General features: G+C 43.3%; 1 protein-coding gene across 4 annotated transcripts; it reads right to left on the bottom strand.

Annotated features, from left to right (window-relative positions):
• Window positions 1-394: 394 nt before the first annotated feature.
• LOC120023164 (heterogeneous nuclear ribonucleoprotein Q-like) lies at window positions 395-9,450 on the bottom strand. Of its 4 annotated transcripts, none has more exons than XM_038967178.1 (12): window positions 9,318-9,450; window positions 7,650-7,809; window positions 6,773-6,891; window positions 6,557-6,664; window positions 6,323-6,436; window positions 5,891-6,067; window positions 5,647-5,782; window positions 4,806-5,011; window positions 4,439-4,588; window positions 4,218-4,339; window positions 3,698-4,041; window positions 395-1,691 (listed from the first exon to the last, which is right to left on the bottom strand). In XM_038967178.1, the coding sequence occupies exons 2-12, from the start codon at window positions 7,795-7,797 to the stop codon at window positions 1,666-1,668; spliced, it is 1,650 nt and encodes a 549-aa protein (XP_038823106.1). In that variant the 5' UTR covers window positions 7,798-7,809; window positions 9,318-9,450; the 3' UTR covers window positions 395-1,665. The 4 variants fall into 4 exon arrangements, with proteins under 4 accessions (XP_038823106.1, XP_038823105.1, XP_038823104.1 ...); XM_038967177.1 differs by having other exon boundaries at window positions 395-1,694; XM_038967176.1 differs by having other exon boundaries at window positions 395-1,694; window positions 3,671-4,041.
• Window positions 9,451-23,268: the final 13,818 nt, after the last annotated feature.

The raw sequence follows: 23,268 nt of genomic DNA on the forward strand, positions 1-23,268 counted from the left end.
CCGGTTCATTATGGGATCATGCAACATTCTTGCCGTTATTTTTATATCCCACTTCACCTGCCATGCCCCCTGCGAACATAACGGTGAATATACAGTATTCCAAAATCTAATCACATCGCTACAGTACTGATTTCGTGTAGTGGCAGGCTAGCAGCAAACGACTAACATGCGTGGCAGCAGTACTCACTGCCAACGAAGTGCTTATTATAACTGAATGTAATGATTGAATTGAAATCACAGGATAGTGACGTTACACATGCGCCTCTAGTTGAAGACTCCCTGGGAATGAGAAAGTACACTCAGTGACTGTGTGATGTGCATCAGAAAGCTATAATCAGTGCATAAAATGTGTGACATGGTTTAACAAGATGTCATACAGAGAGTAAGACACAGATAGAAATCAAAAACTTTATTACAAAAATAAGTTACACTCACCTCCATTTTACAGTATAAAACAATTTATTTGCAGGAATGCAAAAACGTGGTTGGCCACCAACAATAGTTTAAAACTGCTAACATTTTTTCAAAAGGTGGTTGTAATTATTTTATTGAGGGAGTTAACAGTGTACAAAACCGGATGAATAGTTCAGTCTCCTTTTCGCTATACATGGAATACGAATAACAGCTGCAGTGTCCCTTTTACAACTGCATGATCACGATCCCCTTCGAAACAGCTACAGGCACACATGCTCGCTGGCTGGGCAGTATGGCAATTCCTTTTTAATCAAGAGACTTGATTACATAGTAGCTGGCTTAGAGTTAGAGGGATCATTCAAGATGTCACATTTATTTTACAGTAAAGGGGGTGGTACTGAACAATCTGATCTATTCTAAAAACAAAAACAATTATTGGAGTGGCAAAGGGACACTGCAGGGCTTTTTCAAAGGCAGTTGATGCCTTTGTTGATGTTCAAGCCTTTACAAAAGTAACATTTTCCAAACTATACAACCAGTAACTACAATAATCTGAAGAAGCAAGGTGTCTTATTCAGTTCAAAATAGGATAAAAGCAGGGCTTGTTCAGGCTCATCATATGAGATTATTTTTGCATGCCCAGTTTGACTGTTTGCCATGTCAGAGCTGCAGCAAGTCCTTTCGGTTCTGCTGCTGCTCTTGTGCATATTTTGTAGGAAACAAGCCCTGCTTTCATCAATATAGTTTCCCTATTTACAGTACAGGCTGGGTAGTTTAATCCTCTGTACTGAGGTAGTTAACCAACCCTTTAAAAAAGACAAGTTCTGAAAATAACCACTTTCCTGGAATGCCTGACTTATCCATGCCAGGTGGTTACACCTAAAACCTGCAAATGTTCTCTTCAAACATCCAAATCAAACGATTAAGATGAACAGGGATATTCCAACAATAAAAATTGTGATTAGCACAAAAATATACAATAGCATCAAGCTCCTTTGAGCCACTTCAAACTAAGAAACTTAAAAAGTGCAAATTCTTCAATAATTATTTAAAATGGCATTTTTGGGGGTGGGTGGGGCATACAGGGGGAGGCAAGTTTTTCTAAATAATCCGCTGATTGTTTAGGTGGCAGTTTGGGGGAGATGCTTCTGTAAGGCTGGAATATTGGACCATTTTGCTGACTTCTCCATCCGTATCCATTGCAGCTTCTGGTGTAACCCAACACAGTAAGTCAGTCTTCATTGTGACAGGTCAGGACCGGCCTCGACCCCTTTTCCCTGCTGACCAAGCAAATAGACAGAATTGGAATGGAATTCAAAATAATAATAAAAAACAATCACAACACAGAACTAATGACATTCAATCATGTATAAAAAAATAATAATAAAAAAAACAAAAAAACACTAGATTAGGGTGACCCTAAATCTGCAGAGGAGCAGACCTTTCAATTAGTGCTCTGAAAGGTGACACCTGTTAAGGTTTAGACCTAAGGCCAAAAGTCAGGTGTGTTTTGAAATGTTGAGAATAAGCATACATACCCATCACTAATTTGAGGAAGCCTTCTAAAGACATGGACAGAAATTTAAAAAAAAATAATGCCAGTCAGATCTTCACGGTAAACTATCAGCGTAACCAGACTTAATCCAAGATAGAATATACATATTTTCATCATTTGGACACCAAAAGCTAAATACAAATCTGTACATTGAAAATTACCATTTGAATGTGAGGCTCAGCTTTCAAAAGACAAGGAATAAAATGGTGACGTCTGCAGACCTGCCAACCTTGAATAATTTTTTACGGGTACCACTTCAGTGTGGCGGCGGCACCCCCAGCTCCCATAACAGCCCGCGTCGACACCCACATTGCTCAAATCATAGGCAAATGCACCTTTTTTTGCCTAATAATGTTGGCAGAAGACTGGCTCAGTAGGAATGGTAGACTATAGACTGTTATGGGTACTTGGTAAGTGGTTGCGCTTCAGTAGATAACTAGAAATATGTCTAAAATGTACAAAATCAGGGCTCTCTCTAGAATTTTCTGACGTGGTGCTGATGTAGACCTACGGTTGGGTAGGGGGAGGTCCAGAGGAAGTTAGAGGATTTATAATTTTTGAAACACCTGTAACTGCCATTTCCTGAAACATAGTCTTAAAGTTCATCAAACAATAGTCAACAGAAGTCTTGTTTGATCCTAAATTATTTTTTTCCTATGTTAAATTTAGGGGTAATGATTATTCTAATTAATAGGTGTCTTTATGTGGATAGTCTAGTGAAAGTGTAAAACTGGCTTAATTTAGTTTGGAGACAAAATTCAGAATATAATTAAATTACTGGATGCAATATAACATTCAGTAGTCTGGTTTACTATAGGCTATTTGGAATATGAAACTGAACTAGGCCTTTCAGCTTGTTTCAGATCTCCATCCCTGACATAATCCATCAAATTAGGTCGGACTACTAGGCTGCCATTCATTCAACATACCTTGGTCATTGGCGAACTGACTATTATCACGTCATTAGCAGCCTACTGTTGACAGCTATATCAAGAGGACAGACCAAGAACTGACTAATTAACATAGGCTTACTAATCTTTAACATAACTTTCTGTGAAGGACGGTATTAGCAGAACAGTTCTCTCCCATGTCTATTGCCATCCACACAGCGACGTGCACTGAACTACCGCAACACTTCACCGTTTCCTTGCTCATCAATGCGCTCGCGCCTACTACCTTTGCAGAGATCAACGCCTGTGCGGCCAAGAAAGTGTTCTCGCTAAACGCTGTAACTAACTAACACATACAATTCTGGAAAATGTAGTCGGCAAACAGTTCGTTCTCCATTTTCCCAACCTTTTTTCCTCACACATCAGTAGTATCAATGGATGAAGTGGATTGGATCAGTTGTCAAAAACCACAGTGTGCCAACTAGAAGCCTATTTATTTTAGGGTTGTTTTTCGTACCAGCGTACTTTGACATCAAATTGCGTGCATGGTACGCAAGATATGTCCCGGTTGGCAGGTCTGCATCTTTATGATTCCTTACTTTCAAGGCCTATATTTTACACAGAATGTAAATAGCGAACTATGGTCAATTTATGCCATAAGGAAGAAATTAATGCAGGTTGAAAACATTTGTTTAAGGTTGTGGAGGGGGGGGGGGGGGCAGTCCTGCCCAAATAGTATGTTTGCATTTTTGTGTAGCTGATAGCAAACATTTGCTATTGACCATTGCCAACACAGCTAGTCCCTATTTACCCAGTGCCCCTTTGGTCCCCTGCACACCTCTGCTCGATCCAGGGCCACTTCCACCTCGCTGAGAAAAGCCACCCACTCTGCCCCTGGGTGTGGCAGCTCCACGGCCCCGGGAGGATAGGGTGGCACCACCACGGGCTCCGCCTCGGGCCCCTCCTCGTCCTCTGCCGGGAGCTTGGAAGTCCTCATAGCCGTAGTAGGGGTCTTCATAGCCACCCCGGTAGTTGTGGTAGTCGTAGCCATAGTAATCGTAGTAATCTTCATAGCCGTAGTAGTCATGGGGGTAAGAGTAGCCTCCTCGGCCGCCGCCTCGTCCTCTGCCTCTTGTGGGAGGTGGCATGTGAGGTGGGCCGTAGTAATAGTAATCGTCATACCTGGGGAGAGGATATGCACTTGTTTAGTAACAGTACAGGACGCATTTGCGCTTGTTAGATCACGTTAACTTTTCTATTCAATCATTCAAAGGTGAAAGGCTGCCCAACAACGCAACTATAATTTTGACCCGTATTTGCAGGCCTCAAGTAACTGAAAATCAATTGTCTTTGCTTACATTTGTGTCTTAGCCGCTTGTCTCTGGGCTTTGCGTTCTTTCCTCTTCTGGTCAGGTGGCTTTGCAAAGACTATTTCAATGTGCTCTCCCTCCAGGTCTTTCCCATTCAGGTCGGCCAAGGCCTGTCAAAAGAGGCAAGTTGAATAACTACACAAAAAACAGCCATTGTTACCAGTTTTGTGATACTTTGGTTAGAGTAATATAAAGACTCCAGCATGTACCTTGACTGCGCTCTCTCTCTCCTCAAAGTGGATGAAGGCGTAGTCTTTCAGCTTCTTCACCCGCTCCAACTTGCCAAAATGACTGAAGGCCTTTTCAAGTATTTCCTCCGTTACAGTGCTCGCAAGGTTTCGGACAAACAGCACTTTCACCTGGGAGGAAAATGGTAGTGGCTTATCAATTACACTTGAAAAGTCTGTGTCTCTGTCTCTCTCATACACTGGTGGTTACTTCCATTCTTACTCCCTGGTAAACAGCGTTGAAATCAAATCAATGTTAACTCTGAAATATTTCACAGGTTTAATGGACAGACAATACAAAACAATTTATCACAGGCGAAATGAGTCCTGTTAACTTTGCTCCACTTACCTTGGCCATGACCTCAGGATCAGGGTCTTCTATGGGGTCAGCCCACTCCACAGTCACCACATTCGCCCACACCTTGACCTTGCCACTCATCAGCCGGCGGCGGGCCTGAGCGGCAGTTTTGTGGTCTTCATATTCCAGGAAGCAAAAGCCTCTGTTCTTTTTCTTGTCTTCTGGCTGATGGTACAGTATGACATCGTTAAGACCCTCTGTTGAAAGAGAGGCAGAAGGGGAAAGGCATAAAGGGTATCCTAGCTGAACAGTGACCAGTGCACAAGAAAGCTTGCTCCTTCTCCATGCAAAAATGCAAAGCAAAAACGAATGGAACGGAGTTACTCTAGAGAGTACCCTATTGAAATAGTTGGCAGCAGAACAAAATATCACACATTCATGGAATGTTTCCTTCGGTTTAGTCAAAACATTTAGTTTTAAAAAACTGTTCTCCTTGGACAAGTCTTGAGACCACGGATTTGTGCCCAGTTAAGTGCAAAGTGTCCAGTCAGATCTTAGCGGTAAACTATCAGCGTAACCAGAGTTACTCCAGGATAGAATAGATGTATTTCATCATTTGGACACTGAACCCTGACACTGGAAATGAGCAATTAAACTGTTGAGCAAATATAGCCCAGCTTTACATAGCATACCATACATAAACCCAAACTCAGACTAAATGCAATCTAACACACTAGCAGTTGATCATGATTGCTGCATTCAGTAACATAAGGCAATGTTTAAACACTGTTGTCACTGTAAATATAAATCTTTGTCAAGCCAGAATATGACTGGCCAAGCAAAATGTCAATTTGTCCCAGAAGATCATTCAACAAAAAGAAGTGCTGCTTACCTGTGACTTTGGCAAATTCTTCCACAATCTGCTCTTTTGTTTTACTCTTGGGGATGGAGCCAACGAATAGTCTATTATTGGCCACAGAGATGCACACACCAATGTGTTTGCCGGGTCGAATTTCATTGTTGTTACACTGTGGAAAGAGGGGAGTGGGTATGAGAGAGTGCATGACATGTCATGATTGGGTGGGCTAAATTCTCCATTCCTATCATGAGAGAGGATTCCAACAAGTGGTACATACCAGCTTGACAGCCTCCTGCGCCGCCTCTTTAGTGCAGAAAGTGACAAAGGCGTAACCTCTGTTCAGGCCACTGAGGGGGTCCATCATCAGACGCAGGTCCCAAATGGGCCCGGCTTTCTCAAACAGAGGGACCAGCTCATCCTCAAATAGATCTCTAGGGATCTTGCCAACAAAAATCTGAGATGAAAGCAAAATTAGGTTAACTTGGTGTGAAAGAAACTTTGGGTCATTGTTACATAATAAATCTCCAAAATACAGAATGAATGGGTGTCCAGTCAGATCTTAGCAGTAAAACAGCACAATCTGAGTTACTCCAGGAAAAATTACATATTTTCATTATTTGGACACAGAATGCAGAAACACTATCATACACACTGAAGTAAACTATAACACACTAATCAAATACACCATTGAATTATTGTAGAGACATACCTCTGTACCAATTGTGGGCTGTGCCCCTGTGTGAGCAGAATCTGGAGGGGGGCCTCCATACTTCCGCTGACCTGTTGTCACATCGAGCGTGTAGCCAGTTCTCTCCAGCAGGGCCTGTTTATTGAAATAACATGATTGAGGTCAAATGCCTTCCAGAGAACAACTGCACAGTATATGATAATGATGACATGTCTCCATTATCACTTATATCAAGAATGTTCGTTAAAACCATACTTTGATTTTGGCCTCATCTGGTCCTTTATTGGAGTCTGAGACTTTGGTACCCTGTTTCTCCCTCTGTCTATATGTCTTCATAACTCCACAAAGAAAGGCACTTTTGTTCTGTTGATTAAAGAAAAATCTGTACACTTTAGAGGGTGAAATGGTAGCATTTGATTTCAAGACTTGATCACACAATGCAATCAATCCACCATCCCCCGCCATACATACCTGAACATGTGAGAGGTCGCTGTCCTTGAACTGCAACAGAACTTGCAGAGCACCTTCTTCGTTGAACTCTTTCAGAGCCTCAATCGCTCTATCATCTAGGTCACTGTGTGATACCAAACCTGAGGGACATAAAAAAAAACATCAGTTACTAGCAGGAACAGAACTACGGGATGCCATATTTTCAAACGGGTCTTGCCACAATGCATGTTTGGGGGTATCAAAGTTCACTTATTTCTGTGACTTCTTTAGGGATTGCTTAAAATTTGAATAATTTGGATAACATAAATCAGAGAAAAGGAACCATTTCAGGAGACCAATATTTTAAATTGGACAAAGTGCATTGAGTAAAAGCACTTTCTTCAACCTCTGCAGAACTAATCATAACAGACGTGATGTTTTAACTTGATATGGCAGTCCTGTGCACTGTACACCCATAATGAGCTTGTGCACATTCTGCTTTTGGCGGGCCCATCACCTGTCCCAGCCACCGACAGCTGCTGCCATTGTTGCTGCATGTGCCCATCTGCCTGAGACTTTCCAGAGAGACCTCCGCTAAACTGTGGCCTAACTCTTTACTCATCTGTGCTGCTACACTGTAATTATTGAGAACACAAAGTGTCCGTGACACCAGTGCTCTGCCCAGATATACCTTTAAGACAATGGACATGTACCCAAAACATTTATTTCACATCGATATTGGTGGTGTATGAATTCTCTTTTTTCCATTACACTGCAGTACCCATTTTGGTAGGAAACCACAAAAAGTTGCTTGAGGATCCCAATTCCCACATTCAAAGTTAATGTAAAATATGACAGCACATGCAATAGCAAAAGTAAAATTTGTGTACGAATATGCTGGATATTCAATGTGCCTTACCTGCTATGTAAATTTCATCTAGTTTTTCAGCAACTTTCTGTGGTAAACCAGCTTCTAATAAAGTCTGGAAGTGTTCAGAATGGGTAACTGCAGCAGTGGTGTCCATTGGTTCTTCTGGACCATTTCCATTAATATGTTCTGTGGCCATGTCTCCAGAAATCTGTGCAAATGCAATGAGCCAAATTAATCCTGGGTCAAGTGCAAGACTGTTGATAGCTTTTTGGGGGAGGGGGGGGGTGTCATGCGCAACAGGCACACATGTGGGTTCCCTTAAGTGGAATCAGGTCACATTTCAATTACGATATTGGAATTTGCATATCTGTACCAATTTTGAAAATGCTGACACCTAATAAAAGTATTGATTGTTATTTAGGATATCTGCATACCTTATACTTATTTTCGTTTGCATGTGAAATTTATGAGGAGTTAGCTAGGCTACATGGTAAAATGTGTACACGTAATGACATTTCCCGCCTTTGACTGTGTTGGAATAACAACTTGGCACAACACTGCTATAGCTGCTAACGTTCGCTAACATCACGTTCATCTCCCGCTGCGTACAATGGCATGGCCTGATCGCTAAATTATAAATTAGCCTACTGATTGCAGACTTGAGCACTACCTAGCTAGCTGCTACACGTGTTCCTTCGGTAGAGTACCGCGACCGAGTCTCCAAGCCACCCGTTTCCGGTAGCTAACAAGACAGTAAGCAAGCATTCGTGCAGGAGCAAATGACATGGTGTGGTAGGCTAACGTTACATCTATCTAGTTAAAATGTTTGATAACGTGTTGCAAATCACTGATAGTTAGCTAACTTGGCTAGTTAGGGTAAATGGAGCAGTCTAACGCGAAGCCATTTCAGTTTGTGCTCATGCAAAAACTCTTCAATGCAGGCAAATAACGTAACGTTTGCGAACTATCTAACGTTACCCAATTCTCTAAAACTTGTCAAGCAACATCGTTATAGTTTTCATAACTTCATTTAGCTAACTATAAACCACAAGTGTTCAGATTGTTAGCCAACGTCATCTAGCTGCGTTATCCATAACGTTAGCTACCCAGCAGCCAGCTAAATAATAGTACGCTAAGTTAAATAATCATGGTCCTCCAACCCTGTCAAGTCACAATAACAAACCTAGCTAGTTATCCATACTAGCTAGGCAACGTTAGCGGAGTGACGACCATGTTTTCCTAGCCAAATTGGTTACGCTAAACTGTCGTTAGTTCGCGAGTTGAATCAAAACTATCTGACAAAGGCAATTCTCGAAGTTTGCACGCTCACGCGCAGAGGTTAGCTCCCTGGTTGGCTAGTTCAGTTAGGTAGTGACAATGATCAAGTCATTCATGATGTAGCATAATTATCCCACTTGGCTGAGTTAGCTAGCGACACCATTAAAACCGCGAAAGCTCATATATGGCTTGATGGTTGACTTAATTCGGCTCGACATGTCCATATGTAGAGCAGAGAGAGGCCTTGTAGTATGGTAACTAGCTAGCTTCGTGGTTTGTCAACGTGCCGCCACATAGGGAGAGTCCATTTTCAAAAAGCCGGTCTGGAGAACCCGTCCCAACCACCCGTTTCCACATTGTTTGAAACACCACACGCTCAACTACTTTAGCTATAAATTGTGCTATGATCACGTGACCAGTTAGTAGTATTCATCATACCTGCCGATGGATCACCAACTTGTATGGTGTTGATTATTTCGGAAGGAAAATTTGATAATTACAAGAGGAAAAGTGTACAACTCCCGGCACTAGTTCAGCTCCACTCATTCACTCTTGAGGATGTAAAATGGCTGCCACGTTCACGCCGCGAGTTTTGTCTCGTCAATGGGGTTTCTTAGACACCCATGCACGGGCTTGCCTTCTATGCATTTACTCTACAGTAGAGTGGAAAATTATTTGTATGTAGTGCTACAGTGATATTTTGCCTCTGATTTTGCATCTGAAATGGCTTGAATGACAAGAGAGAGGCGAGGATTAAAACTCAACATTTCTGTAAAGATAGATTTTGAACAATAGGCTATCATAACAATGTTCAGCACCTTTGCCTAAATTATTATTAGAATTCTAAATATTTGTAAACAGTATATCAGTCATTTTATGTTTTGGATCCATTCAGGAAGTTTTGTAATTGAAAAATATCCAATGAAATTTAAATTGTGGAACTTTACAGTTCTTGAATTAGAATTTGAAACGATTCCTGAAATGCCAGAATTTACATGGAATAAACCTAAACCCTTTTCAAATCTTTTATAAACTGGTTGGCTGTTCTTGAGACCATTGTGATGGGCTATTTTCAACTTCATTACCATTTTTTTTGACATAACTAGTGTCTCATAGAGTGTCTCAGTCATGTTTTTACACAGTTCAGATTCTATTGAATTCCACTGAATATTTTAGAAGAATAATCAGGCACACTGATTTGTGCAAAACCCTGAGGCGTAGAGGCCGGTATTGTTCTCTCAGTCAAACTGTCCTGGTAATGCAGCCAGGGTTTTATTCACTAGTGCACACTGAAAACGTAGCAAAACGGAAAACACCTGTTTCTTATAGGTCAGTTCAGTCTGTTTCCTTCGTGTCTATAATGAATATGACCCTGCTTCTAGTAAGTTGAAATCATCATTGGTTGAGAGAGAGCCGTAGTAAAGAAACACCCTTGAAAATGCCACTTTCCACCACAGCGTGTCACCCTCTTCATTGGCTTGTTTCATACACTTATGATGTGAACAAAGAACTTCAACAAAACAAACAACCAGGCCAATACAGTGTTTACAAAACCCAGTATAGTTTGAGTAGATGAGAATTTGCTGATGAACAGCTTTGATAGTCATTGGCTCTAAAAAAAATTTTTTTTTGCTAAACTGGCACTTGTGAGCGAGCACATGCTGTATTTATGCTTTTCACTCCTCCGACAGACCTTTTCTCAGTAGGCTAATGCTTGGCTTTATCACATTTTTATCATAGGATAGAGGCTATCAAGATTGCATGATACTCCACCACAATCTTACCACTTACTGTTGCTATGAGGAGTTGGCTTGAATGCCCAGAGAGTTTCATATTTTACCAGAGCAATTTGAGCATGCCCTTTCCTTATTCATAAGAGATGGAGCATGAGCAAAGGGCATGACCAATGTCATTATGCAGTGCCCTTGTCATTCATGAGCTCTAGGATAAACCATTTGAGGAAGACAGGACCCTAATGATGGGTTTGTATCTAATTTATTCACTTGGTAGATAGAAGCCTTATGGATAAACGAGCCGTCATTGTAAAATATGCAATTTTTTCTGAATATGTCACACTCATAATCAATTTCCGGAGCTGGAAGGGGTGGTTGGAAGGACTTTCTGAACTTCGTAAATATGCACATAGGCCCACTATATGCCCCCACACCTCAGTGCTTTATCGACAGGTAAAGCTGAGCTTGGTGACCTGACTCTACAGCAGTCGTATCCGAAAACTCTCCCTATCTCCTAGGTTTTGCTTTCCACCGTCCCTCTGGAATGGGAATCCTTGCACAGATGGAGCTAAGCATACGTTTGTACGACCGTAGGTATAACAATGTTTTATACTCTAGTTATTACAAAGCATTAGTTACACTAATTATTAACAACTGCAGCATTGTTATTCAATTACAAAAGTATACAATTCTCCATCAGCTGTTTAGTTTTGTAATTTACGAACTGTTTATATTGTGTATGACAAGCTAAAGGTATGACAGTTTAGGATGGTACCTACGAATTAGGGCTGAGAATTGCCAGAGATCTCACTATATGATATTTTCACGATACCAATAGGATATGTATTGCAATTATCACGATTCTTATGGGTTGAGATTCGATACTGTGATTTTTGCGATTTGATGTTCCAAACATATTGCTCACGATATGTCTGCTGCAGAGGGACAAGAAAGAGACATGCGAAAATGGGTTTTGATCAGTCGTGGAAATAAAAGTGCTGAAAATAATTTGGCTCTCTGTTTAAAAAGAAGATGGAGAACAAGCTACACTACATGACCAAAAATATGTGGGCACCTCTCATTCCAAAGTCATGGACATTAATATGGAGTTGGTCCATTCTTTGCTGCTATAACAGCCCCCACTCTTCTGGGAAGGCTTTCCACTAGATGTTGGAACATTGATGCGGGGACTAGCTTCCATTCAGCCGCAAGAGCATTCATGAGGTCGGTGTGACGACCCTCCCACTCTGTCTACCGTTTTCTCTCTCTCTTTGCTCTTGTTTCCTTATTAGGATGTTGGTGGGCGGAGTATGGAGGGTCGTCAGCTACATGGGAAACACCTGGGCCCGGGTGTGTCCCAGGATAAATAGACCTCTTCCACAGTCATTGGGGGAACTCTCTCCATGCAGACACGTCATAGATTTTGTTGGGGCTGTTTGTGATTTTTTGGTTGTTTGCTTTAGCACCTTTCAACACACCGCATTATCACATTTATGCAAGCAAAACACCCACTTTGATTACTGATTACACACACCATTGTTAATTGCATTTAGGTTACCTTAGTTAAATAAATATATTTTGTTATTCCTTATCTCCACGTTGTCTCCCTTTTGTTACGGGCTTTGAGCCGGTTCGTGACAAGTGGGGGCTCGTCCGGGATTTTGAATGTATTGTTTGGGAGAACGTGGAATTAATGTTACATTTTGTAGGGGTTTTGTTTGCATATTTTGTTAGTTTGTTGCCTTTGGTGGTTTGGTTTGTCTACGGTGTTGGAGAGAGTACATTGGTTAGTTTCCAGGGCCCTGCCCAGCCTGGAAACTCTTGCTCTACTCGCTGCTGGGACATCGGTCTGAGGTGAGTACAATCTGCTGAGTACCTCAGTGGGAGATTTGGATAGGGTAGTACCACTTACTACCCGGAGCTATAGCCTTTTTCCCCTGATAGGCTTAGCGACGTGTTTCATTTTGGAATATGTTGGGCATGGATAATGTTTGTTATTTTTGTGTGGTGTCTGTGGACTGAGCAGTTGTCTCGGGGGCACATCCGTGGCTTGGGGGAATCTGCCAGCGTGCTGGGGGGTTTATTTCCTTGCCAGCGGGCTACAGTGCGTAAATACCTACTGCAAATCCGCACGAAGACTAGGGTTGAGTTATTGTAGGTTTTGGGGAAGCTCCATATCTCATCTCTCTTCTGTGGTGCTCAAGGTGATTGTCATTTCTCGGGTTGTGGTCTGGTGTGCTCAGCAGAGGGGAAGAGTGAGATTTTTTTTGTTGTAACTATGGCGTCTTATGTAGATGAGTTCATTCGCTTTCCATCAGAGGAACTGTTAGAATTAGGTACTAAAGAACAGCTGTTGAAGGTCGCTGAACACTACAAGGTTGAAATTAGTGATAAACGTCTAAAGAATTCTATTAGGTTGATATTGAAGGCCAATCTGATGGAGAGTGGTATTCTTGAAGTTACTGGGGCAGCCTCTGCTGAAGACTCTTCGTCTCCCCGTAACGTTACAGTGGCCATTCCATCGGTTAGTCATGGTAGTCTTCTTTTTGAACAGCAGAAAGAACTGCTTCTGTTACAGCTGGAGCATGATCGTGAGAAGCTGGAGCATGATCGTGAGAAGCTGGAGCATGATCGTGAGAAGCTGGAGCATGATCGTGAGAAGCTGGAGCATGATCGTGAGAAGCTGGAGCATGATCGTGAGAAGCTGGAGCATGATCGTGAGAAGCTAGAGCATGATCGTGTAAAGTGTGAAAAGGAATTAGCATTTAAACAAGATATGGAGCATGCTAAAATCAAGTTGCAACAAGAACGGATAGAGTTGGTTAGGGAAGGAAAGATCTCAGGGGAGAGGTTGTTCTGGGAAGGTGACCCATATTTACCTAGGCGTCGTTCCTCTTTTGGTCGTGCCCCAGACACATTTGATATTGTTGGGAACTTACGGTTATTGCCTCTGTCTCAGGGTCCTTTTCATTAAACTTGCTTTTCGTTGTTTGAGCGTGTTGCTGACGCTAGGAGTTGGCCTGATTCTGACCGCACTTTAATGTTGCAGTGTGTGCTGACTGGTAAAGCGCAGGAAGCATATTCAGCTCTTAGTGTACACGACAGTGCCAGTTATGATAAGGTTAAAACGGCTGTTACAGATTTATGAATTGGTCCCTGAGGCTTACCGCCAACGATTTAGAACTTTAAAAAGGGATGATAAACAGACTCATGTTGAGTTTGCGCGACAATTGTCTTTACAGTTTAATCGCTGGTGTTCCGCCTCTGCAGTTGTGACTTTCCAAGGGCTTTGTGATCTGATTATGTTAGAGCAATTTAAGGACACAATCCCTGGTCGTATTGGCACATATATTAACGAATAAAAAGTGAAGACTGTCGCTGAAGCTGCGGTTTTGGCTGACGAGTATGTTTTGACTCTCAAAAGTGTCTTTGCAGAGCCCCGTATTCGGAGTGAGTGCGGGCGTTCGGCGAAATTTGGGCCTCGCTCACCGAGGTATTTTGGTTCACGGGCAGAGTTCCATTCAACTAGGCTTGAGCCTGACTCCCGTAGTAAAGCTGACTTTAATCAAGAGTGTCATTACTGTCAAGGTTCAGGTCATTGGAAAAACGAATGTCCGGTTCTCAGGGAAAAGGGTAAATTCAGTACGCGTGATTACGCTAAATCTAAGCCTACGGCGTTAGCTGCGCCTGTTCCACATCAGTTCACTCATGACTCATGGTCTCAGTCCCAGGCGCATGTGAAAGTCCATATTGACCCAGACTATTTACCTTTCATTACGGAAGGTTTTGTGTCTATATTAGGAAGTAAGGAATTAGTGCCAGTGAAGATCTTGAGAGACACAGGTGCCTCCGAATCGTTTGTGTTGGAGTCTGTTACCCTTTTCAGCTGAGACTGATTCGGGGAATAGTGTTCTAATTAGGGGAATAGGTTTGAACACTCTTTCAGTTCCATTGCATAAACTGATGTTGGATTGTGGACTGGTAAAAGGTGAGGTTGTTGTGGGGGTGCGTCCTTCGTTACCTATTGAGGGTATCGACGTTATTCTCGGGAATAACTTGGCTGGTGAGCGTGTGGCCTATCGTGTTTCCATCTCTAGTCGTTTCTATAAAGCCGTCAGTTGTTGAGATTCCTGATGAGAGTGTACAGAGCTTCCCAGAGGTGTTCAGTGCGTGTGCAGTGACGCGTTCTATGAGCCGTGGCGAACTGGTCACTGTGCCGACTAATGAGAATACCACAAAGAAGTATGCCACTGCTTTCCCTGTTATTCCGTTATCTGTTACCCGCTCAGATCTAATCAATGCGCAACGGACTAACCCCACATTAGAAGAATTGCTTGACCAAATTGTGCATGTGGAACAGTTGGGAGATGTCGCCCATGGCTATTTTCTCCAAGAGGATGTCCTGATGAGAAAGTGGGTGTCTCATGGTAGTTGTTTTCTGGGGGAGGCGATTAGTCAGGTTGTGGTACCAGTAAAACTTTGTGAGTTGGTGTTGACAACTTCTCACAATGATGTTGCTGGACATATGGGTGTGAGGAAAACCTACAATCGCATATTAAGACATTTCTTTTGGCCTAGATTAAAGAGGGATGTTTCTGATTTCATCAAAACTTGTCACACCTGTCAATTAACTGGTAAACCTAATCAAGCTATTAAGCCGGTACCACTGTTTCCTATTCCTGTACTCAGTCAACCTTTTGAGTATTTGATCATTGACTGTGGGTCCTTTGCCTTGTTCTAAAAAGGGTAGTAGTTACCTGTTCACTGTGATGTCAGACCACAAGGTTTCCAGCAGCCTATCCTCGCCGGTCTATCACGACTAAGTCTGTGTTAAAAGCTTTGACTCAGGTATTCCAAACAGTGACAGAAACTAAGGTCATTCAGAGTGATCAAGGATCTAATTTCACCTCTAATCTGTTTGGTCAGGTTCTCCAACAGCTCCATATTAAGCACGATCTGGCTAGCGCCTATCACGCGCAAAGTCAAGGAGCACTGGAACGTTTCCATCAAACACTTAAGTCTTTGTTGAGAGGTTATTGTACTGAGATGGATAAAGATTGGGAGGAGGGGTTGCCTTGGTTACTGTTAGCCGCTAGGGAGGTTTCACAGGAGAGCACAGGTTTCAGTCCAAATGACCTTGTGTTTGGACATAGGGTGCGTGGACTTCTATCTGTTCTTCAGGATGACTGGAAGTCTCCCGAGCCTCCTCAGTCCTTGTTATCGTATGTGTGTGATTTCCGGCGTCGCTTGTATGCCGCTGGCGAAATGGCTAAAGAGAAGCTATCATCTTCACAGGAGAGGATGAAAGGCATATTTGATCGCCGAACTGAGCCTCGTCACTTTAGTCCAGGTGACCAGGTTCTTGCTCTGCTGCCAATTGTTGGTTCTCCTTTTCAAGCCAAGTTTCAAGGTCCATATACAGTGGTGCGCAAGTACACTGAGCAAAATTATCTAGTTGCCACTCCAGAACAGAGGAAAGCACACCAGCTGTGCCATGTAAATTTGTTAAAACCCTATTATGCACGTTCCTCTGAGACTGAACAGTGGGAATCTACAGAGGACGGTAAACCTGTTCTTTTGGCTGAAACAGTTATTTCCTTGGATTCTTCTCAGGCTAGGTCTGTGAATGAGGAGGAAGATGTTCCTGGTCCCAACGATTGCATACTGCAGGGTAGATTGAAAAATTCAGAGACACTGGATATTTTAGACAGCCTTCTCACTCATCTACCTGTTGATGGGCGGGAAGAGATGGTTGGTCTGATTCAGAGATTTCCAGGTTTGTTTTCTGATACACCAACACGTACAAACTTGATAGAACATGATATTGACGTTGGAGATGCTGACCCCATTCGTCAGCGGTTCTATAGAGTTTCTTCAGAGAAACTGCGTTGTCTGGATGCTGAGGTCAGATACATGCTGGAGAGTAAGATAGCAGAGCCTTCTTTCTCCAGTTGGGCTTCTCCCTGTATCTTGGTCAGAAAACCAGATGGAACAAACAGATTTTGTACAGACTACCGTAAGGTCAACAGTGTCACTAAGCCAGATTCATTTCCTCTTCCTCGGATGGAGGACTGCGTTGATCAAGTCGGAGCAGCTAGATTTGTGAGTAAATTTAATGTTTAATTAATTAATTTAATTTAATGCACTAATGTTGCGCCATTAGTCAGTGTTCCAATTCATCCCAAAGGTTGAGGTCAGGGCTCTTTGCAGGTCAGTCAAGTTCTTCCACACCGATCTCAACAAATAATTTCAGTAGTGACCTCACTTTGTGCACGGGGGAATTGTCATGCTGAAACAGGAAAGGGCCTTCCCCAAACTGTTACCACAAAGTTGGAAGCACAGAAACGTCTAGAATGTTATTGTATGCTGTAGCGTTAAGATTTCCCTTCACTGGAACTAAGGGGCCTAGACCGAACAATGAAAAACAGCCCTAGACCAATATTCCTCCTCCACCAAACTTTACAGTTGGCACTATGCATTCGGGCAGGTAGCATTCTCCTGGCAATACGCCAAACTCAGATTCGGCCGTCGGATTGCCAGATGGTGATTCATCACTCCAGAGAATGCGTTTCCATTGCTCCAGAGTCCAATGGAGGCGAGCATTACACCACTCCAGCTGACGCATGGCATTGCGCATGTTGATCTTAGACTTGTGTGCGGCTGCTCGGCCATGGAAACCCATTTCATGAAGCTCCTGAGAAACAGTTATTGTGCTGACATTGCTTCCAGATGCAGTTTGGAAGTCGGTAATGAGTGTTGCCACCGAGAACAGACTAATTTTAAGCTCTACGTGCTTCAGACGTCCCGTTCTGTGAGCTTTTGTGGCCTACCACTTTGCGGCTGAGTCGTTGTTTCTCCTAGATATTTCCACTTCACAATAACAGCACTTACAGTTGACCGGGGCAGCTCTAGTAGGGCAGAAATTTGATGAACTGACTTGTTGGAAAGGTGGCATCCCATGACGGTGCCACGTTGAAAGTCATGGAGATCTTCAGTAAGGCCATTCTACTGCCAATGTTTGTTTATGGAGATTGCATGGCTGTGTGCTCGATTTTAAACACCTGTTAGCAACTGGTGTGGCTGAAATAGCCGAATCCACTAATTTGAAGGGGTGTGCATACTTTTGTATATATAGCGTATGAAGGGAAAATACTGGCGTTTTGGTACAGCAAACTAGCGCAAAACTAATATTCCGATATTGTATAAACGATACGATACAATATATCGTGAAAAATATCGATTTTGCCCCCCATCACTACTATGAACTAGTCATTTGTGTAGAGAAAGTGAGTGATTAACTATTTTAAAGTATTGTAGGATAAGTAGATTTGATTAATGTTTTCCCCCTATGCTATGGGCTTGCTAGATCATTAATCATTACTCTCCTCATCTTACAGTTTAGGCTGTGCATTTGTAATTTAAATGAAGATTTGGCAGAAGGGCTTTAGTTCTTTTAGTTTCTGTTCAAGTCCCCTTTGATATTTTACATTAGATTCAAAAACATAATAAATAGCATGAAAGTCAAAGAGCTCCTTGAAAGTTGTCAGCTCTATTATGTGTAATGAGCGTGTTGGCTCTGATATGCATTACTCTAGCTCTCGAGAACCCAAGGCATTAACAAGGCATTCTGCTTTATCCCAAAGGTTCTCAGCTAGAAGCACAGCTTACCGTTGGGACCATGTGAACTACGATCCCAATGCTCTGTTTTAACGTTTAGAAACGTCAATAATCATTGCTTGCAATACGGCTTTTGAAACATGGAACTTATCTTTCATATCGGCGAGAAAGAATCTTTCAAATAAAAAATATACATTTCATGTAGCAGGTTTGCACAGATCCATCCAACCAAATCTCGCTTAGGGCCCCTAAAAGGCTAGAGCCGGCCCTGCATATGGCTGTGCGCCTCCAGCCAAGGAACTACACTTCCTCCCCTGTTACGCTTACACACAGGTGTTCAAGCACGTTAGATAGCTCATTAGCACAGGTGGTCATCTCTGTCTTCCGTAAACAAGCGCTGTAACATGGAGATATGGCAGTGTGGGAAAACTAACCCTAACTCTCTATAAAGGTGTGTAGTAATTTTACCTTTAGTTTAAAAAATATATATTTCTCAGTGATATGAAAGATATGTTCCTTATGTTTCCAAAACCGCACCGCAAGCGTTGCGTGTTAATGCTCAGATTGCGCGTAGGGGCTCTTAACAAAACTCCTCCAGACAGAAAATACCTTCATGAATAGACACTAAAGATAACTATCGTCCATGAGAGGGCTATGCATTACTCCAGCTTTTTGGCCAATTGAGTAATGTACTGTATGTGCTATGCATTAAAGTACATTGAAGGACAGCCCAAAGATACTGTACCATCCAGGCCATATTTAGGCCTGAAGCTGCATGACACATCATAAATTGATCCAAGTATTGAGTCATATTAACATATTGTTGACATTAATGTTGTATGCAGGCATTCCAAGATGGCGTAGCAGTGCAGATGTGGTTTGTTGTCCTCTCGTTTACTTTTTGTATTTTTCGTATGTTTTGTATATATTCCAATTTATTTTTCAATCTCTTTTTCTATTTTTAAATTAAATATACCTTCTGGTAACCCGTCTCACTCAATGTGACACGGATCCGCTATTTTTTTAGACCCTATAGCCAAAACTTTCATCAGAAGGTAGCCAGCTAATTAGCTAAGCCTAAGTTACTAGCCATTTAGTCATTGTTAGCCACTGCTAGCGACCTTTACCCTCTGCTCAGGCACCAGCCGTTTTTTTAGCCTGGATAATACCTGCCAGCCTCGGACTGTTTTTCTCCACTACAACGCCAGATTCCTGCCGTAAACCCCTGGACCATTGATCATCACAGCTAGCTATCTTCAACTGAGTGACCCAGCCCCGAAGCTAGCCCTGAGCCAGGCGCATCTCCCGGCTAGCAAACGAAATTCCCACAACTACAATACCTCTTTCGCCATCTGGCCCGGTCCCTTCGTTGACACGGTCCCCCGCTGTACCACCACGACTGGTCCGCAGACGTAATTCCATCAGCTGTGCCTTCAACCGGCCTTTGCCGGACGACGGAGCAGACGCTTCTACTTACCCCGGACTGCTAACTTTAAACGCTGTGTCTCCCGCGTGCTAGCGTAGTAACGACTACCTAGCGGTTTCCCTGTTTCATCTATTGCTCTACACTGGACCCTATGATCACTTGGCTACATAGCTGATGCCTGCTGGACTGTTCATTTATCACGGTACTCCACTTTGTTTACCTTTGTTTATCTGTCGCCCTAGCCCCGAACTCAGGCCCTGTGTGTAGTTAACCGACCCTCTCTGCCTATTCATCGCCATTTTACCTGTTGTTGTTGACTTGGCTGATTAGCTGTTGTTGTCTTACCCGTTGTTGACTTAGCTAGCTCTCCCAATCAACACCTGTGATTGCTTTATGCCTCGCTTTATGTCTCTCTCAAATGTCAATATGCCTTGTATACTGTTGTTTAGGATAATTATCATTGTTTTAGTTTACTGCGGAGCCCCTAGTCCCACTGTACATGCCTTAGATACCTCCGTTGTCCCACCTCCCACACATGCGGTGACCTCACCCAGTATAACCAGCATGTCCAGAGATGCAACCTCTCGTATCATCACTCAGTGCCTGGGCTTACCTCCACTGTACCCGCACCCCACCATACCCCTGTCTGCACATTATGCCCTGAATCTATTCTACCACACCCAGAAATCTGCTCCTTTTATTCTCTGTCCCCAACGCACTAGACGACCAGTTTTGCTAGCCTTTAGCCGTACTCTCATCCTACTCCTCTGTTCCTCGGGTGATGTGGAGGCTAACCCAGGCCCTGCGTGTCCCCAGGCAATCTCATTTGTTGACTTCTGTAATCGAAAGCCTTGGTTTCATGCATGTGAACATCAGAAGCCTCCTCCCTAAGTTTGCTTTATTCACTGCTTTAGAACACTCTGCCAACCCCGATGTCCTTGCCGTGTCTGAATCCTGGCTTAGGAAGGCCACCAAAAATTCTGAGATTTCCATACCCAACTACAACATTTTCCGTCAAGATAGAACTGCCAAAGGGGGAGGAGTTGCAGTCTACTGCAGAGATAGCTTGCAAAGTTCTGTCATACTTTCCAGGTCTATGCCCAAACAGTTCGAGCTTCTAATTTAAAAAATGTATCTCTCCAGAAATAAGTCTCTCACAGTTGCCGCCTGTTATAGACCCCACTCAGCTCCCAGCTATGCCCTGGACACCATATGTGAATTGATTGCCCCCCATCTATCTTCAGAGTTCGTTCTGTTAGGTGACCTAAACTGGGATATGCTTAACACCCCAACAGTCCTACAATCTAAGCTAGATGCCCTCAATCTCACACAAATTATCAAGGAAACCACCAGGTACAACCCTAAATCTGTAAACATGGGCACCCTCATAGATATTGACCTCATCCCGTCAGTTGAGGATGCCTGGTGGTTCTTTAAAAGTAATTTCCTCACCATCTTAAATAAGCATGCCCCTTTCAAAAAAAATTGAACTAAGAACAGATATAGCCCTTGGTTCACTCCAGACCTGACTGCCCTTGATCAGCACAAAAACATCCTGTGGCGGACTGCAATAGCATCGAATAGTCCCCGCGATATGCAACTGTTCAGGGAAGTCAGGGACCAATACACAGTCAGTCAGGAAAGCAAAGGCTAGCTTTTTCACACAAATTTGCATCCTGTAGCTCTAACTCCAAAAAGTTTTGGGACATTAAAGTCCATGGAGAACAAGAGCACCTCCTCCCAGCTGCCCACTGCACTGAGGCTAGGCGACACGATCACCGATAAATCCATGATAATCGAAAATTTAAGCTGGCCATGCTTTCCTCCTGGCTACCCCAACCCCGGCCAACAGCTCCGCACCCCTCGCAGCTACTTGCCCGAGCCTCCCCAGCTTCTCCTTCACCCAAATCCAGATCGCAGATGTTCTGAAAGAGCTGCAAAACCTGGACCCGTACAAATCAGATGGGCTAGACAATCTGGACCCTCTCTTTCTAAAATTATCCGCCGCCATTGTTGCAACCCCTATTACCAGTCTGTTCAACCTTTATTTCGCTTCGTCCGAGATCCCTAAAGATTGGAAAGCTGCCGCGGTCATCCCCCTCTTCAAAGGGGGTGACACTCTAGACCCAAACTGTTACAGACCTATATGCATCCTGCCCTGCCTTTCTAAAGTCTTTGAAAGCCAAGTTAATAAACAGATCACTGACCATTTCAAATCCCACTGTACCTTCTCCGCTGTGCAATCCGGTTTCCGAGCTGGTCACGGGTGCAACTCAGCCACGCTCAAGGTACTAAACGATATCATAACCGCCACCGATAAAAGACAGTACTGCGCAGCCGTCTTCATCGACCTGGCCAAGGCTTTCGACTCTGTCAATCACCGTATTCTTATCGGCAGACTCAACAGCCTTGGTTTCTCAAATGACTGCCTCGTCTGGTTCACCAACTACTTCTCAGAGTTCAGTGTGTAAAATCGGGGGGCCTGTTGTCTGGATCTCTGGCAGTCTCTATGGGGTTGCCACAGGGTTCAATTCTCGGGCCGACTCTTTTCTCTGTATATATCAACGATGTCGCTCTTGCTGCGGGTGATTCCCTGATCCACCTCTACGCAGACGACACCATTCTGTATACATCTGGCCCTTTGGACACTGTGTTAACTAACCTCCAAACGAGCTTCAATGCTTCTGTGGCCTCCAACTGCTCTTAAACGCTAGCAAAACCAAATGCATGCTTTTCAACCGTTCGCTGCCCGCACCAGCCCGCCCGACTAGCATCACTACTCTGGACGGTTCTGACCTAGAATACGTGGACAACTACAAATACATAGGTGTCTGGCTAGACTGTAAACTCTCCTTCTGACTCATATCAAACATCTCCAATCCAAAATCAAATCTAGAATCGGCTTTCTATTTTGCAACAAAGCCTCCTTCACTCACGCCGCAAAACTTGCCCTAGTAAAACTGACTATCCTACCGATCCTCGACTTTGGCGATGTCATCTACAAAATAGCTTCCAATACTCTACTCAGCAAATTGGATGCAGTCTGTTTTGTTACCAAAGCGCCTTATACCACCCACCACTGCGACCTGTATGCTCTAGTCGGCTGGCCCTCGCTACATATTCGTCGCCAGACCCACTGGCTCCAGGTCATCTACAAGTCTATGCTAGGGAAAGCTCCGCCTTATCTCAGCTCACTGGTCACGATAACAACACCCACCGTAGCACGCGCTCCAGCAGGTATATCTCACTGGTCATCCCCAAAGCCAACACCTCCTTTGGCCGCCTTTCCTTCCAGTTCTCTGCTGCCAGTGACTGGAACGAATTTCAAAAATCGCTGAAGCTGGAGACTTACATTTCCCTCACTAACTTTAAACATCAGCAATCTGAGCAGCTAACCGATTGCTGCAGCTGTAAATAGCCCACCCAATCTACCTACCTCATCCCCATATTGTTTTTATTTACTTTGCTGCTCTTTTGCACACCAATATCACTACTTACACACCATCATCTAATCATCATCTGCTCATCTATCACTCCAGTGTTAATCTGCTAAAATGTAATTACTTTGCTACTATGGCCTATATTGCCATACCTCCTCATGCCATTTGCACAC

Source organism: Salvelinus namaycush, chromosome 28 (genome assembly GCF_016432855.1).
Source record: "Salvelinus namaycush isolate Seneca chromosome 28, SaNama_1.0, whole genome shotgun sequence".
NCBI classification, from domain to species: Eukaryota; Metazoa; Chordata; class Actinopteri; order Salmoniformes; family Salmonidae; genus Salvelinus; species Salvelinus namaycush.